Consider the following 18,347-nt stretch of genomic DNA (forward strand, 5'->3'; position numbering starts at 1 on the left):
AAAATCCCCTTTGTTGAAACACATCTTGTGTTGTATCATGTCCTGCAAGTGGCTTTAACATGAATACACCTGTTATCTTAGATGAATTAAACTCCAAGGGGAAAAAAAAAAAAAAAAGCTAGTATTTGCTTGCCTGCCCTTGGGCTGACTATCTCAGGTGTCACATAACTTCAGTCTGATCTAACAGGAGACAGTTTTCAGAGCTGCAGTGCTTCCCCATGTTACATGAATGGGGAGTTACTGCCTTTTGGTGTCCTCCCTCCCGAGGTGGCTGGTCATAATGGCTTTCCCAGTTTCACGTATAGATGCTACGGCAAGTCTCGTGCTGGGTCAGCACACAACAATGACATCAGACCACACGGTGACATCATAACGGCCTTTCGGCCATATGCTTCTTAAAGCTAAAGTAACATGTACTTTATATATTCACAAATCATAACTTTAAACTTAAACATTTAATCAGAAGAAGGCATTTTAGCATTTGTATAAGATTGTGTCCAATAAAAAGCTTTGGGTAGATATGCTCAGAGAACACCACATACACCAATAAAGCCTTGTGTAAATGTCACTTTCAAACAAAAACACTTCTTTTAAGCAAGTTTTGAGAAATCTCACTTAGTTATTAGTTAGGCAGTTATTAGAGCCAGTCATCAACAGAAGTAATTACATCCAGGAGTATGCAGACATTGAGACCCTGGGGAATGCAAGCCTCTACAGAGCCATCAAACGCAGACATCTGCATCAGTGAGACCTCATGTTATACCACACGGTAAGTAAATACTATGGCAAAGACTTCTGGGAGATTTAGAGATTCCATCACAGCTAAAAACATACATAGCTCACATATGGTAAAATGATTGCTTAAGAAACATATATTCATTGATGTTTTAGCTAGATTACCAAACTGCTGCTCAGTGCCCTCAGTAAATGCCATGTCGCTCATTGCTCACATCCTAGTAACAGTCCATGCACAGAATTGTTAACTTGCTCATTTTGTGTTTGTCTGTAATTATACCTTCTGTTTAAACACATCCTTTATGAGCACAACTACAACTGTTTTCTCTTAGGGGCACCACAAGGGCATTCAGATGCTTCTGATGGTGCCTAGCAACAAGGTACCTAAAATGCCAGACACCACCCTGCTCTCTCCTCCTAAAGGTATTTCTGAGCCCTGCCTACACATTAGTGGTTGAGTGTGTCACAGAGAAGTTCTCCATGTGTATTCTGACCAGCTTCTCAGTGGGGACTGGCTGCAGGAAGCATTTGCAGTGGAAGGCCTGCTGACAGGCCTTGCGGAAGTTCTCTGAGAGGAAAGCATAAAGGATGGGATTGATGCAGGAGTTCCCGTAGGCCAAGCAATGGGAGATGATGCGGAAGGTGAAGGAGATGTTGTTGAGGGGAAAGTGCCCGAACTCTGCCCACATTGTGATGATGTGGTGTGGCAGCCAGGAGAGCAGGAACACAGCAACCACAAGAAGCACTGTCTGTGCTGTCTGAAAAAGATGAGATCAGGTATTAAATGGTCACAGTGCTCTAACAAGTCTGTGATATGAGTTTAACCTCCACAGCAAAGGCCACATGATACAGGCAACTGCTGGTAGGTGAGAGAACTATGACTGTAAGAGCAAGAATACTGAAAACCAACCTTCTTCCCTGGAAAAACAGGATTTCCTGGTTTTAGCTTAGGTAATAGCTTAAGCTGTTGGCTGCAGCTGTGATGGCCCCTCACAGCTGTGGATGGGGAAGAAGAAGGAGGTCTGTGCCTCAGGAGGGCTGAGCAAGGTGGGGAAATATTCTAATGGGGTTGGCTGCCAGAGTGGGAAGGGTGTGACAGAGGCAGCCTGGAGCAAAGGAAGGTGGTGTGAGCTGCTGGGGTTATTTTGGTGTGATAATTAATGGGCTGTTTCTTAGGGTTTCATTCTATTCATTGAGAGGAAATGGTAATTTGGGGATTTAACCTTTGGCTGTGAGGAATCAGATGGAGAGAGGGTTGGAGGTGAAGACTAGGCTGTCAGTGTTTTGGGGCTGGGAGCTAAATCTGTTGGCTAACCCAAAAAGGAGATCCCTATCAATGTAGGTAAAAATCTCTTGTCCTCTGATGCTGTAAAACTTATTTTGAGGGGACCTGCAGGATGCATGACAAGAAATAACTCAGCATTTATTGAAAAGTTTTTTTTCCTTTCTAAAACAGAAACTGCTTGACACAGTATAGATAAGAGTCTGTCTGACATTAAAATTACTTCTGAGGAAAAAAAAAAGTATAAAAAGAAGTTGCTGAGGAAGATTTCTTTTATTGACTAAGTTACTAGTAGAAGTAAGCTATAGCTGGCTGTAGCTTCCTTTCTGCATGGGGGGTTCTATGTGGTTAGGAACCCACTTCTCAAGTTTAAGCAGCCTCAGAGTGTTGCTTTTATCCCACTTTCTACATGTAGTACAGGCAGGGAATACATGAGCAAAGCTCAGAGGTGTCTGACTTGGGGCCCCAGAGAGTCCTTCCTACTGTTTTTGCAGGGCTACTTCCATCTCTTTTCAGAAATACTAATGGTATCAGAAGGTGAGGTTTTTTGTTTTTGTTTTTCTGTAACCTATTCAATCTGTCCTTAGAACATTGTAATATAAGTTTATCAGGAAACTTCCTTTTTTTCTCCTCTTTACTGTTTGTCAGCAAAATGTGTGCTTTAGAGGTTATCACTTCTATTTTGTCACTTGGATAAATGTAACAATCTGTGAATATGCAGGTATTATGTTTCTCCTAAGGAAAATGTGAGTTGTTGTATAAATAGCAGGAAAAAGAAAAATGAGAACTTAGGCTTTATTTCAGCTTAAGGTTTACAGCCTTGGTCAATGCTTCAGTCAGTAACTCCCTTCCATAATTTCAAGCAAACAGCAAGCACTTCCCTAGAAGAGAGATAATTTCCTAGTGAACAAAAAACTCATTTAATCACTGGTTATAGAGACTCCATCTAGCAATTGTTTGCTGGAGAAACACCTGCAGGTTTTCAAATATCATTTTAAATTACTGTAGCACTCTGTCACATTACCTGTTATGCTAGAATGTATAAACAGAGGTTATAAAGAGGCAGAGTTAAATTTATCCAACAACAAAGCACGTAAGCTTTTCTAGGAGAAAGCAAATCTATCCCTGACTTGCAATATGTCAAATAAAAAAGCTGCTGAAAATCCTCTGTATGTGCTCCAACTTTTCATCAGCACTCCACAGTTGGTATGACATGCCAAAATAAGCAGATCACCTTGGCAGTATTTCCATGGTGGCTAAAGTGGCTGAGTAGAGTTGGGCTGAGGAAGAAGATTTTTGGATTCCCATTAAAATGGGAAAATGTTTCAAAAATCATTTACTCCTTCCTTGATACTATTTGTGTTTCTGCTGAGATAGAAACTGCAGTTTGTTTTCCTATGTCTTCATGCTTAGTCCTGTATAAAGGGTAATATGAGGAAAACAAGGTAATTAAATGAGCAACAGAACTAATGAAGCTGGATTTCCAAAGGGATTATGTTTTAGATGATGTCTCTGGTGGCTTAAAAGACTTGGCTTCTCAGAGCATTTGCAGTATTTCCCTTGTCAGTGGTGCTTCAATAAAAATGCAGTAAAACTTCAGTCATCTGGAGTTTACTTCAGTGAAGGCTTTTTCTTTGTTCCTGTATCAGTAAATTAGGTATAATGTTCATGAATGTATACTGGCTGACAGGAGGTTTCTGTATTGCAGACTATGAAGATCATACTCTGGAGATGATGACAGCAATGGAGGAAATATGACAGCATGCTCCAAGAAAGAGTAGGATAACATTTCTTCACAGAAGAAAGTAAGGAAGATGCTTAGGTATTGTCGTGTAAAGTCAGTGGTCCTAAAATGTGACCGCAGTCCCATACACAAGAACTTATGGGAGTCACTGCTAAAATATTTATAAACAAGTGTTAAATGTTTATAAACCAGCTTTTTGCAAGGGGTTGAAGATATGGGTCAAACAGCCCTATGATGCTCTTGAAGTTTCAAAATCTTTTGGGGTTGACTCAATTTTTAAAATGCAAACAAACAAAAAACAAGCGTGCATTTCTCAGAAAGTACTATGCTCGTGTGTTCAGCTACTGTTTCTTCATTAAATCTATTGCTAGAATTTACTTGATCTAGTCAAATGGAGTTAGTTCAGGACTTTTATATTGTGCTGACCTTTCTGAAACCTGCATTTAAAACCTGAAGAACGTGTGGGCGTGCTACAGTTATAATTACTGCTTATAACATATATATTCATTCTGGTTTTATATGTGAATGAATCATGCTAATATGTTTAAAGTATATTATGCTTACTCTAACAGTAATAATGTGGGTGAAGCATAAAGGTGCTTTCTTGGGAACTGTTTTTTCTTCCTGTTTGTTTAACCCTGCAGAAAAGTCAACTCCATGATGAGGTATGGGGGTGTTCTCTGTATTGGACAGGCAATATCTTTGTTGTGTTTACATAGGGCCTGCAGCAATGATCTCCTGCAATAAAAACAGATGATCACTGAAACAGAAAAATGTGTTTGGAGAAGAGACAACAGTGCTACCTTCACTTGTTCTTAACTACATTAATGAGCCAATGAAATCTGTTAAACTTTAGGAATATGTTATTTCATCAGATCAAGATCTGTGCAGATCAGAAAAAAATAAATTTAAAAAATACGGGGAGGAGAGAGATTTAAGTAAAATAAATACATCAAGTAGGTTTGTATTCATTTTGAAAGGCCTTTAGATTCATCTTACCCCTAGCATATTTCAGGTGCTTCCTTATTTCACATACCAGAATGCTGTCTGACATATAGGGTGACAAAGCATATTCCCATGTGAATGAACAACCTCTGCTTGCAAACTCTTAAAAATGACCACACAGGGAACCAGAAGCTGTCCTTAAGGTGCTGGTGTGACTGGGAGTTACTGAAACTGAAAGACACAGAAGAAGTGGTCTTGTTGGGTCTAGCTTGCCTACTGTGGTATGATGGGTGCTAATGAAATTATTAATGACATGTAGCATTCTTAACTCTCACCAGCAATAATGGTGCTACTTTTTTTTAATCCTGTATCAATGATAAGTAGCTTGGAGTTGTTACCAAGACAACCTTTGATAGCATCCCTCTGCTTGAATTAGGAGGCTACAAGCACTGAAAAATTCTTTTGAATAGGGGTTATTGATCTAGATTATTTTTTCTTCTTACTGTGAAATGACAAACTGTGCATTCAGCATAGGGCTAGTTATTAAAAATGAAGCTGCAGTTGCTATGTATTAGCACAAAGCTGTTTCTGAGATCCAACTATTTGGGATATTGGAAATATAAATACAGACAATAGTAGAGCAATTGTATACATAAGTCATGACTTAAGGAACATGTTTTGGAAATTGAATTTTCATCTTTTTATTTCTTTTTCAAGTTATGGGATATATGGTTAAGAGAGGGAACTGAAACAATGTGTTGTTTTACTTTTAAAATTTCTCTAGCTAAAGCTAGTATTAATACAGACCGTGAACAGCTGCAGAAGACGGATCCAAATAACTTCCGTACTGTTTGAGTTTGTTCAGTGAGTTGAGATAATTTGCACTGTTAATGGATTACTGCTGGTCTAGATGTGCCCATGTTAACCTTATGGTTCATTTCTGAAGTTTCATTAGTCCATATTAGGCATGTACAGTGGCCAAGACTGGATTATTTATCTGTTGCTTAGTAATATTTCACACTCGCTTTCAAGCAGCTCCACGAAACAACCTCGCAGTTCGTTAGGAGCTAAAGTACAAAGGAAGTGTTTAAGCTATATGGAGGATCAGTGGCAGGCTGGGAAGTAGAGACCAGGAGAAATAATAATATATTTGTTAAATAAACAATTTTTTTTTCTTGGGTGTTCTATCTCCCTTTATTCTTCTGCTGTTTTTATAGGTGATATTTAAGGTCCCTTTCAACCCAAGCAACTTACAGTTTGAACCTCACTTTCCTGCTTTTCTTTGTTTTCCCTTTGATTTTTTTATTTTCTTCAGCCCTGAACAAGCTATATCTTGCTTTTAGTTGTCCTCTGCCCTTCAAAAAGCAATGGGAAACATGTTTAAAGACCTTTTCTTGAGGGAGATGCCTCATTCTGCAGAGTGATGAAGTCTTTAGCATTTAACTGTGGCTTTGGAGCTGTTACTGTTGATGAAATCATAATGAAGATGCTTCAACTTGTCAAGGGCAAAATTAAGATTGTACTGTAATGAATCAAATGCTTCAAGTATTCTGTGGGCTTATCTATCTTTTGTGTAACTACCTGATGCATTAGATTAATAAACCATAATGAGATTAAAATATGCAGTGGATAGAGCGGTCTAAAGGCAGACTTTGGAGAGAGAGTCTGTCACTTTCCTGATCTAGTTTAGACATATTTTTTCAGAGCTGATCAGACTATCCATTTGTATTATGTGCCTCAGCCAAACAGAAATGGGGAAGAACATTCAGTTAGGCTTTTATTGAACAGTACGTTCTCTCTTGCAGAAAAACTGAGCTTTGTTAGTGGGACAGCTGCTGTTTCCAGAATATGATGGAGTTTTTTCCTCCCCATTCCATGGTTCTGAAGGAAGAAGCAGGAAGAAATCTATGCCTGTTTTTTCTGCACTTCCTCATTAACAACAACTGACTCATCCTTTTTTTTTTTTTTTTTTTTTTTTTTTTTTTTTTTTTTTACTGCTGTGTGGGAGGACAGTGTATATAATGAACCTGTTCCATACTTGGGGGGGTCTTTCCCCTCACTCACCAAAACTAGTTTCAATTAATGATGTACTGCAGTGAGTTCAAAGGCAGCTTTATACTATCTAGGGCTGGTTTTTCACATCATGCCATACTTCTCAGCCTGTGTATGGAGGCCAGTACTTTTCTCTTGACTTCTAATACAAAGTTATGTGTTTTCTATGATTAATTATTTTCTCCTGTTGTGCTGTCTCTAACTTACTTCTCCTTTTCCCTAATGTTTTAGAGACAGTTGGTACAAGTTTTGATCACTTCACGTTTGATTTGGGTAAGCTACCAAGTGTCAGCTTTGGCTACATGTTGTAATTCTACTGTGGTGGGTGTTCTGCAAAAAAAACAGCAATTCACAGTGCTCTAAGCTTTTTGCTTTTAGATGGTGCACTGCGTCAGTGCCCAGAAAGAATATGTAGTTCAGTGCAGTCTATTACTGTATTGATGGAGGTACTTACCAGCTTCACCCTCAATTCCAGCATACTCTGTTTTCTGAAGAAAGAAATAATTCATACATTTCTTTGCTTGGAGTCCAGTCTCTCTTCAAGCCAATGTGCAGAAGTGAAAACTGTCAAGTTTTTTATTTTCCTCATAGCAGATTCTTTTATTCTGTGTTCACAAATCTAAATCCCACTGATGCATTTGTAAGCCTTACTTTCCATAAAGTTTAAACACCAGGAAGGTCCCAGGGCACAACTTGAACTACAGAAATGTGCTTATGGCTTAGTGATAAGCACGTAATGTTTCGAAACAGATGTTTCAAAAAAGTCTGTATCTGTTCTTAACCAGCTTAAATGTTGGGTAGAAGATTCTGCTTCAGAGAAAACCCATCTGTTACTTGATTATGGAACACTTCTCACTGCCCTCTGGTCTTTCTTTCATTATTCTCTGGTGTAACTGATCAAAACTGGTCTAAAACTGCACTCAAAATGTTCTTGTTTTTTTTTCTCCATTGCTCTGTTCTTTGTTTTTTGCAGTCAGAAATGGCAGTTAGCTACTATGAAGAAGAGGAGGGACTGAAATGAACTTTGATTTGTAATCAGTCAATCTTGGCTGTTTGCATAGCAAGCTGAGAGGTGAACTCTTCATTTCCCCTAGAAGCTTGATCACTCTGGTCTGACTGCTCCCCTGCACACTTCTGATTCTATGATTTTGCTACTAATCTCCTCTGATGCTCTTAATACCGGCTCACTTTGTACTCATAAATGCTTATGAGCATTATGATTTTCTATTATCTACTAATTGGCAATGAAGCTCTCTATTTCTGCTACTCTATGTTCTTGTTAACAAGAAAACATGTAGGATTTCACTTCTGATTAATATATTTTTTGCTGTTATTGAATCGATCCCAAGATGTCCCATGCTACTTTGATGTACTTACAGTTGGTTGTGCTCAAGCATCACCATCACCTTACCTCAAGCATCGTAATCATTAAGAGTATACGAAAACCCTCTGGGTGTGTGAACAGCAGTCAAATAAAGGATTCGGCATACAAGAAAGCAGTTCTTCACCAAAATGCTTTTGACCAGAATACCTTGAAGAATTTATGAATATTTTACCTCAAACTGTAATTTGACCTTCAAAAAGAGGTGCTCCAGGGAATGTCCCAAATCAGCTCCATGTATTTGTATTTACGTAGCTCTGGGAACAATGAACTTTATATGTAGCTAAATGTAGGATTATGAATATACAAGCTGAGGTAGAAAACAATCTTAGCTTCATAAAGGAAGTTGTGCTTTAAATTGACTAGTATAATTTTGGAACAAGACCTTTGGTTTGTGTGCTTTGTAAACACATTAGCTTATTTCTCAAACAGTGGTAAGAAGAGGGGGAAAAATTTAGGAATTACTAGGAAAAGAATATAGAACAAACAAGAATGTATTTTCCCACCTTTTCACCTTCCTATTGTAGCTAAAAAAAAAAAATTAGGGAAGAACTATACTAATTTTTTAGAATCAGATGTTTCAATTGGTCTGTTAATTGGAGGCTTTGACCACCGTTACCTCTAAAAATTCCACAACTCTTTCTTCTTTATAAGGGTGCTTTCAAGATAGCTGTGAAATTCACAACCCTAAAACCCTTTTTAAACCTGAAAAAAAATCAGGTTGTTCAGTTTGCAACTTGTTTGCTCTTTAAAGATGTACAGGGCAAAACCAAGTAAACATTTAGGAACCCTGGTGTGCTTCAGAGGCCAGTAAGGCACTGCAGGGCCGGTTCATGATCAGAATAAACCTTTCCATTTCCAAAGCATTCATTTCCATTATTAAAATATCTGATTTATTGCAAATATATGTTCAGAGTTCCTAGGGCTGGGCTATTAGGAAATACTTTTTCAGCACTATTAGGTGGGGAGTTGTTAACTTTCCTTGGAGATAAATTGCAGTTTTACTATGCATAATACACAACAAAATAGCAGATCTGGAATATATTTTGTGATTGAGAAGTGCACAGGATTTCTTAGCACATAGTCTTGCTGGCCTGCCTCAAGAAATGATTATCCAAAATTGCAAAGGGGAATCCCTTAGCATCTCACCATCTCAGCTGTAGGGTTGGTGAGTGAGTTCAGCTAGCAAGAATTTAAATATGGAAGCTGGCATTCATGCATTTTTTTGCACGCACAGTCTGGCTTAGTTCAGCGTGCAGAATTTCAGCACAAGCTTGCAGAAATTACTGGATTTATCCCCTGGTCTGCACAAATGTTCCATATAAATGGAAAATCTTATCAAACTGAGCTGGTCCAACATCTACATGTAGATGATTGAACTATATAAAAAAAAAAAAAGTGCAAGGTAGGAACATGAATTCAAGGTCAATCTTTTGATAACAAAGTATGAATTCAGAATGCATCAACCTTTGGGCATGTTAAATTTTTACAGCTTCAAATGTGCGTAAATTGAAAAAAAACCAAACTGCAGTAGTTTGAATAAGGTGCACATTGTAACTCAAGAGCTTATGAATTGCAACTCAAGCACAAATGCTTTTAATTCCTTTGTGACAGATGTACCTGGAAGATTTTATGTCATGCTCAGATTCTACTAAAGGCAAACCTGTTATTTTCAGCAATGTTTTTGAATGCTGACTTTTGGCAGGTGAGGTAGACTGTCTGAGCTCTCTCAGTTATTCATAAGCTGAGCTCACTCTAACCAAACATGTTTGTAATTTTTAATGTCGTATCTAAACATTTCCCACTAGTATGTTGGCCTAAGAAAACAGGGCCTTCCTATCTGTTCTTCTAGCTCCTACATGTCCTCAAATAATGTAAACTTTTAGTACAATACTGTGGCAAATGGGACAATGGTAGGAAGATCAGAAAAAAACTGAAAAGAAAGAAAAATGGCTTTGAATGCAAGGTACAGAATGAAATTTGCTGGAACTCCAGGTATGTCCTGTAGTGATTTTATCTGGGAGATATGGTACTGCTGGAATAAAGCTTGGCATTTAGAGAAGAGACTTCATAAGCTAGTTTCCAAAGGAACTTTTTGACAAGGATCCCTTGATGAGAAATTAGGCAGCAATGCTGTCCTATTCCAGGTATGTCTGTCAGAACTTCTTTTACTTGAGCAGGTAGCTAAAGAACAATTTTTTTAACTGAGTTTTGTTCTCTTACTCAGCTGTCTTGACAGTAGGTATGTATGCCTGCCTGTGCAGCTCTGCTCCATCTCTAGGAAGATGGTGCTTTTCTGCTGGGTGTGTTGGTAGCACACTCTGGGTAGGTCTCAGGGGAAGGCTGAGAGCACTTTGAGGCACAGGAAAATCATGCTGTGCCTCAAAACTGCAGAAAAAGTTGATGGAAGACACAAGAAAAGATGTAGAATAACAAATTTCTAGTGTTTTTCATTAAGGTTAGTTGGTTTTTTTTAATTGAAGTTACACTATGGTCTTTAAAGGTTGAGGTTGATGTACAGTACCAATTATCTGGACTGTGTACTATCATTCGTGTGCTCAGATGGAATTAAGTACAGTTTTATGTTGTCTTCTTTGTTGCAGCTTTGAAATTAAGTCAGGTATATACTACTACTGGAATATATACTGGAATATATTGGAATATATACTGGATATATTGGAATATATACTGGAATATATAATACTACTGGAATTGTTCACTTGGCCATGTGATCGTTATCATTTTAGAAATTACCCTAGGTTTGCATCTAGCAATCTTTCTTACATGTTCTGTAAGTACTGCCCTTATCTTTCACGTGTTGATTTGAGATTGAGAGGATGTACCTACAGCAGATCAAATATGGGCTCCTTTCTAACCATTCAAGTGGCTTAAATTTGATTTGTCCCTATAATGCTTCCCTACTGCATTCATCAATTTCTCTATTCAGTTCCTTAAATTGTGTGAATTAGGATGAGGTCTTTTCTGTATATTACCAATGTTACATTATTATTTGGAGTTGGATAGAATAAGAATAGTAAAACACTAAAACTCCAACGAGGTTACCAAATGCTCTAGATCCAGAAACAAGCTGTTTAAAAATAAAAAATCTTACCCAATCATAAGGCTTTTTGTTTGTTTTGAAAGGACCCTATAATGTACTACAATAGCAATGTGCTTCCAGCTAGCCTCTGGAATGCTGTCCATGAGAAGTCTCTTCCCTAAACTCTCTAGCATGCAGTTTATTTCTGAACTATGTTTCATGTGAACTTACTCTATCTTCAAGAGTCCATATAGCGCAAAGAAAGTTTCTGGGATTCTGAATGGCAAACCCATGGGAGCTCATGGCAGAACAATTTGCTTGTAGTGGTAATGCAGACGACATTTCACTGAAACTCTTGTTCAACAAAGTTCTAAGCATGCAATTTGATTTTTTTTTTTTTTGAGACCTTTACTTGCATATACAGCATAGATGAAGGTAATGAAACATGTACAAATAGCCACTTACAAAATTCACTGCTTTTCTGTTAAAAACAAACTAAAAAAATACAAACAGGCCACACACTACAACCTTTCTCTTAAAGGTGGGAGGAGGATAAGAGCTCAGTTGTGCTGTTTTCTTCAATTTGTAGGAATGAAGTAAGAGCTGAATGGTCGTAGATCCAGACTGAATTCTTATTTTTAATATCAGTGTGGGATTTTTTTTTCTGTCAGTGTGATCAAATGCATGCTAAATTAATAGATAAGAATCAAGTAATTTTATCACCTTATGTTCTAAGATCTTGCTTTTATGTTACACTTGGTTTTTATGGATCCAAGGTGGTAAGGGTCTATCCACCCATATTTCATGAAGCTAGATGTTTTGTATAGGCTAAATTAACTTTCCAAACATGGAGCAAGATTCACTAGTCAAACTTCTGAGCAAAATAAGCAAAAGCTGTTCGTTTAATCTCTGATGAAGTTTGTGAATTAAAACCAAGTGCAACTATTTGTCTCTAATAGATCAATTAGATACAAATGAAGGAAGCTAATTTAACAGAACTGACATGTACATATAAATTTCCTATTAGGCTCTAACGTGAAGTGTTCTTAGGAAGATCTGCTTTAAATGTTTGATGCTCAGTGTGTTTCAAGGATACTCTGAAAGCACACATGGGAATGGAGTGAGTGCAAGAAGGATGCCTTATAAAGTGCTAAGAGAAGTAGTTGGAACAAAAAGCAGTTGCAGTAGGGATGCCAAAGATGCTGTTTGGCCTGAAGAAAAAAAAAAAAAAAAAACAACCTAGATGAAAAGCAGATTTCTCAACAGAAAATGCTGGAAAGAGACTAATTTTGGAAGACAGTGTACATGTATGTGGAGTGATATCTAATTTTTTTTGTTTGTTTTGTTTTTTTAATCTTTGGATCAACAGTTTAACTTAACTAGGTCTAAGTGCCAGAATTAACAATAGCTTCTAGGAATTCCAGAACTATGGTTAGGGAAGTTCCAGAACTATGGTCAGGGAAGTACCTGATGGGAGGGAGGGAAAGTGCTCTATCATTGACTTGTTTGAGAAGGCAGTCAAGGGTATTTTTTAAGATTAGTCCTCTTAGTTGTGTCTAATCAGGAAACAAACACTTGGAGAAGTTGTTGAACCATTCTCTTCAAATATATGAAATAAGTTTGTACTGGGACATAAATATACAGGCAAGGAAGGAAAAGGAGTGAAATTTAAACCACACAAATTGTTTAGGGATTTGTTGGAGATTTTTAACACCTAAAGCAACTGGGTAAACTTGTGAAGTCATGAGATTATTCTGTGCAAAAAACCCACATTTTTTATCACCTCATTTGCTATTTTTGAAATATAATCATCAACAGTCCTTCGCTGCCTTTTGTCATGGTAGCTGTTGGGCTGGTGAATCAAAGCATTCCCCAGTCATCTCCTCATGTTACACCTGTTTGGTGGCGTGCTCACTGATCATTTGGGTTGTATGGCTGCTGTGCTGCAGGCAGAAACTGTGACCTGATTGTCCTACCAGCACCTACTGAGAGTGCCTCATTACAAATTGCCTTTGACCAGGCAGATAACCCACAGTTTTGCTTATCACTGCACACACAATGATTTTAACATTTCTGACTGAAATAGTTTTTCCTTTTCATGTCATGTAAATCTCATGTTGCATCTCTGCTGTTGGTGAGTTTTGTTATCTGAAAACTTTTATTAATTATGGCTTCTCCACTCAAAGATCCTTAGTGAGAAAATTCCATCTTCAGTATTTTCCTCGGTAAATTCTTACAATTCTGCATATTTCATACAGCTTGAATGGGATAATCCTGATGTTTGCCTCACAAAGGGGTCAAGGTGCCAACTAAGGTCTAAATCCACCACATACTAGATGTAAACCTTAAAGAACTGCAATGCAAACAGCTGCAAAAATGAGGTACTTCATTTTCAGGGTCCTTTCCTTTTAGCTTATTGAAGTGTCAAATGCCTAGATCTTCTTATAGTCTGTGTATCTTTCTGCCTACCAATGCGAAAATACTGTATTTGTAGGACTTCTATTATAACACAAATCAAAAGACAGTCCAGCAGGCATGTATGTGGAGATCAATAGAGCAATTCAATAATGGCATCATTTTGTGCTATGTCTATAAAGATGCAACAGACTGTCAGCAGGAACCTGAACTTCAGCTGAAAGACATGGATGACGTTTGTAACTGGATGGAGCTTGAAAAGAGTACTAGTTATTTAAAAAACACGACATATCCATTATATCAGTGTACAGATTAAATCAAAGATACTTACCTTCTTCTTTGATCTTTCTGACTTCTTAGAAATATTCTTTACTTTTGTGTGAAGATGATGCAAAACCTTGAAAAAAGGAACAATAAGTTGAATAGCAAATTGAATGGTATATATTAGTATTTGAACTTTTACACAAGCTCTAAAAGTTAAAATAATTGTTCTGGTGTGACTTCAAAGTTGAATGTGATGCTTTCAGACTTTGAATTTTAAGCACTCTCCAGTTTTCTTTTCAAAGCTTGTTTCTTGAAGGTGAAAATGCTAAGCTTCCAAAAGATGTAGCTTAGCATTATGTAAGAGCTCAACTGGCTGTGTGCTGAAATTGACAGGAACCTTGACATGGATTTCAAATTTTAGGTTGTGCTTAAATCATCTACATTTACTCTCTAGGCTGTTCACATATAAAGGCAGAGAACAGGCTGTCAGCATTGTACTCTGGTATGACTGCCTTGTCACTCCTGAGTGCAACACTGATAGACGGAGCAGTCTTATGGATTCCCCTTTCAGAGAGAGTCATAAGAAGTGTTATAGCACTGACAGGAAAATCTCAGTGAACAACATTTAAATTAATCCTTATGCACCTGGTTATAGCACAACTGTGACCTGACAACATTTTTACTTCAGCTTTTGGAGGTAAAAGACTGAATTTTCTAAAGCAGTTAATGAACAAAATAAAGCCTCCGTTAAATGCACCTTACTTTTCATTTGCTGCTGTGCTCATCAAGGGCAGTGAGGGGAAAAATGGCTGGAGTCACAGTGACAGAATTTATTAACTAGTGGTTTTTTCTTGCTTTGATAGGCACGATCTGAGAGGCAGATATCTTTAGCTATCTTCTAAGTGCCTTCTCCTCTTCATAGCACTGATGATATTAAAATGAATTAGTGTTGAAAGTATCATAACTTTTGATTAAACAGACATGAACTAAAGTTCCAAGAAAATATTTTTTTTTCAGGAGAGCTGACCTGCAACTGACTAGACATAAGGTAGTCCACTCCCTGGCAGTCACAAGCAGCTGCACAATAAGAGATTAATTAAAAAGTCACAGAAAATTTATTCTGGAAATCTAGCACAACTCGTGGGTTTACCATCTGTCTCAGACATTCTAAAGATCAACCAGGAGAGACAAAAAAATACACTTGATCAGTAACGATCCACAAGAAGTAAGAAAGAGATGCCTTGCTGAATAAGACTTGAATCCTAAAATGCCTTTTTACAAGTCTTTGCTAGACACAAAGTCTGAACTTTTGCCCAATAAAATAAATTGCAGAAATGATTTTCTTTGATACTATCTCTGTAACTTTCTACATAGCTGCTTCCTCTATGATTTTCTTTTCTTCCTAGAAGCAATCACTTTTTATTGAGAGGACAAATTAAAACTGCAAAGAACAGCAAAAGTTTTTAACAACTGTGGGTGTCAGTTGAGAGTGAGCTCGTAGCAGTTCCTCACTTTGTACCTGAACAAAGTTGTACCTGAATGTTTTTCAGTCCTCTTTGTGAGATGGTGATTTCTTTCTATTCTGCAACATCCCACATATCTCCCCAACACCAGAGAAGCATCCTGTCCTAGAAGGGAGTATAATTAAATTGGATCAATTGGATTTGTTGGCTGAGTAGTTTGTGTGTGTGAATTTAAGCCACCAAAAGGCTGGAAATGATCCTTTCCTCTGTTTGAATGTTACTCTCATCCCTCTTACCCACCTTGGCGTAGCAGCAGGTGATGAGCACCAGAGGCAGGAGGTATCCTACTAGCAGGATCATAACCTTATAGGTCTGCTTGGCTGTTGAGCCCTCTGCCCAATTCTCCCAGCAGAAGGAGCTGTTGGGTGCCTGCTGATGACCACTCATAAGGGCCTGGTGCTGGGCCACAGGGATGGCAATGAGTAGAGACAGCAACCAGATTACACCCACGCCGAGGACAGCGTTGCGTTTGCTGCGGATGTCAGACGAATGCTTGGCATGAACCACAGCAATGTATCTGTCCACAGACATAGCCACCAGAGTAAAGATGCTGACCAGCATTGTTGCCATGGCCAAGTAGTGAACCCACTTGCAAAAGAAGGCACCAAAGATCCACTCTGGAAGGGAGTAGATGGTAGCCTGGAAGGGGACACAGAAGAGTAAAAAGGAGAAGTCTGCAATACTCAAGTTCAGGATGAAGATATTCGTGGTACTGCATGATGAGCGTCCCCCAGGCCGGACACGAACCAAAATAACCAACACCATTGTGTTCCCCACCATTCCCAGCAGGAAAATCAAGCCAAAAAGCACTGGTACGATAACCACCTCAGGACCGCCCTTGGCAGCTCCTGACCAGCATGGTGGGGCTCCTGTTTGGTTAGTCTCAAGGCTGCACTTGCTGGTGTTGACCCCAAAGAAAAGCACAAAATTGTCTTCTTCCTCCTCCATGGAGCTAGGCCGCTTGGAGACCAGGGAGCAGTTGCTGCAACCCTGACTGCTGTGGGGAAGATCTGTGTTTGTTAATGGTGTCCAGAGGCTCAACCCTTGGGTTTTTCAATGCTCTGTGCCCTTGCTTTGGGGAGCAATTTTCTTCAGATGATTCTTCCAGATTCTGTGTCTTCCAGGAAGTGAGACAAAGGGTTCTGAGGAACTGGTCTCATCTAAGAGGTTTGGTAGCTGCTGATGGAGAAGATCTTGTGACAGAGGATAAGTCTGTGCCAGGAGGGCTGAGGATGAAGCAGTGGTAAAGCAGCGGTAGCCTGGATTCCTCACGCCCCTCCTCTTCAGCTTCCCTCCCATGCCACTCCCTGGAGCTGTGCCTGTTGTACCTGCTTTCCAGCTCTGCTTGGAGCTGAGATAGCAAAAAAAGTGCCGTCCATGAACTGAGCCTTTCAGAGAATCATCCCTATCAGCTCAGTCTTCATATGATATTAGACAGGAGGGGAAAAAAGCAAAAGCAAGTTTTTATCCAAAGGGATAGATGGAGCAGCAGATGTTAAATGATTGTGTGTGCAATACTATAAGGAGCAGCATTGGAACTGTCTACATGAAAAGAAAAATGCTAAAGTCTCTCTCTTTTTTTTTTTTTTTAAATCAACAAAACAGTGTTTGTTATTTGTTTATACACATTAGAGCATGAAGCAATCTGGATTGTGGTGCAGCATAAAAAAACCAGAGAAGCCTTATATTTAGCATCTTATTCCTGCCTCTTTTCAGTTCTTTCCAAATCCCTTTATGCCTCAATATTCATGATTCTTGTTGATCCTTCTGGGCTCAGCCCAACAGTACCAAGAGCATTTGCTCTGGAGAAAGAAAGTCTCAGTCTCAGCACATGTGAGCAGTTGTAATATTCACTGCTAGGGAAGAGAGATGGATTTTTTTAAAAGATGTTTCATTATGCGTTAATAAGTTTTTTTGACACTTTCATATGGAAAAAGTATGCATGTTCTAGAAGGCACTAAGCAACTTGTTTTTGATAGCCTGTTTCCTTTTATTTCTGAAGAGATTCTGTGAACCCTATGGGCAGGAAGGAACAAACAAAGTTCAGGCAAATATTAACAGTACTTGCACAGTGACTTGTGCTTGTACTGTAGCCCCTTGCATAGAAGCATACACCTTTCTGTTTTCAATGGTTCCAAGCTTAGGGACTAGATCAAAGCGGACCCTCTCCAGCTCCTATGAATAAGGAGATTAGGGTGGAGGGAGTCCCTTAATTTTTGAAACAAACTGCAGAAACCGAGAGCTACTGTGACTTGTCTCATGTTGAGAGAAAAGGTAGTGTTGCCTTACTTAGCCTGCTCGCATAGTCTTGTTTAAAACCTGTTGCAAAGCCAGGCTCTCTATTCCTCCCACATCCACATGCACCCATGGTTTTGAGGCTGGTTATGGGGTGAGATAGAAAGCAGACAGTGAGAGGTTTGAATTGCAATAGAAGATGTATTTACCTTTGTTGCGTGCCAGTGAGTGGATTGCTATGGCCGAACCAGCCACCTCCAGACAACGTCCTCTCTCTGCAACCAGTACCGGCTTCCACCTGCACCTCTCTGGGTCTTTTGCGCTCCGGCAGCTCTGCTTACTGAGGCATAGCAACTCAGACGCTGTTAAACATTACAGTCTCACAAATCTCCTGTTTAGCTGCCGGGATCCGTGCTCTCAGCTCGCAGACGCCTGCTTCAACGCACAGGTTTCAGGGACCCTCCAAGCCCAGCGTTATGCCGAGGATTTCAGTGCCATCTACCGGCATTTCACCTCCTTTACTGCTCGCAGATTGCTCCGGAGCCACTCTGTGCTCTTCCTCCCTTTCAAACATCCTCTCCATCTAGTCATTCAGTAGCTAACTTTATCTGCTATTTTTGTTTGTTTAGTGAGCAGTCATGCCAGAAACTATTACTTAAGAAGAATCCACAGCAATCAGAGTAAATGCATGCTTTTTTTTTTATATATAGGATATGAGCAGAATAATAAGC

At 38.9% G+C, this 18,347-nt stretch overlaps 1 protein-coding gene across 3 annotated transcripts; it reads right to left on the reverse strand.

Moving 5' to 3' along the window:
- Nucleotides 1–436: 436 nt before the first annotated feature.
- On the reverse strand, nucleotides 437–18,080 carry GALR1L (galanin receptor type 1-like). 3 transcript variants are annotated; one of them, XM_025154158.3, is made up of 4 exons: nucleotides 17,826–18,080; nucleotides 15,622–16,732; nucleotides 13,926–13,991; nucleotides 437–1,493 (listed from the first exon to the last, which is right to left on the reverse strand). In XM_025154158.3, the coding sequence occupies exons 2-4, from the start codon at nucleotides 16,327–16,329 to the stop codon at nucleotides 1,176–1,178; spliced, it is 1,092 nt and encodes a 363-aa protein (XP_025009926.1). In that variant the 5' UTR covers nucleotides 16,330–16,732; nucleotides 17,826–18,080; the 3' UTR covers nucleotides 437–1,175.
- Between the last annotated feature and the right edge of the window lie 267 nt (nucleotides 18,081–18,347).

The sequence above is a fragment of the Gallus gallus genome, chromosome 11 (assembly GCF_016699485.2).
Source record: "Gallus gallus isolate bGalGal1 chromosome 11, bGalGal1.mat.broiler.GRCg7b, whole genome shotgun sequence".
In the NCBI taxonomy this organism is placed as follows: domain Eukaryota; kingdom Metazoa; phylum Chordata; class Aves; order Galliformes; family Phasianidae; genus Gallus; species Gallus gallus.

Coding starts and splice junctions, on each gene's coding strand:
- GALR1L (XM_025154158.3), bottom strand. CDS start 16,329: ATGGAGGAGGAAGAAGACAATTTTGTGCTTTTCTTTGGGGTCAACACC. Junction 13,992..15,621: donor TCACCTGCTGCTACGCCAAG/GTGGGTAAGAGG, acceptor CCTTTTTTCAAG/GTTTTGCATCATCTTCACAC. Junction 1,494..13,925: donor CAGAAAGATCAAAGAAGAAG/GTAAGTATCTTT, acceptor CATCTTTTTCAG/ACAGCACAGACAGTGCTTCT.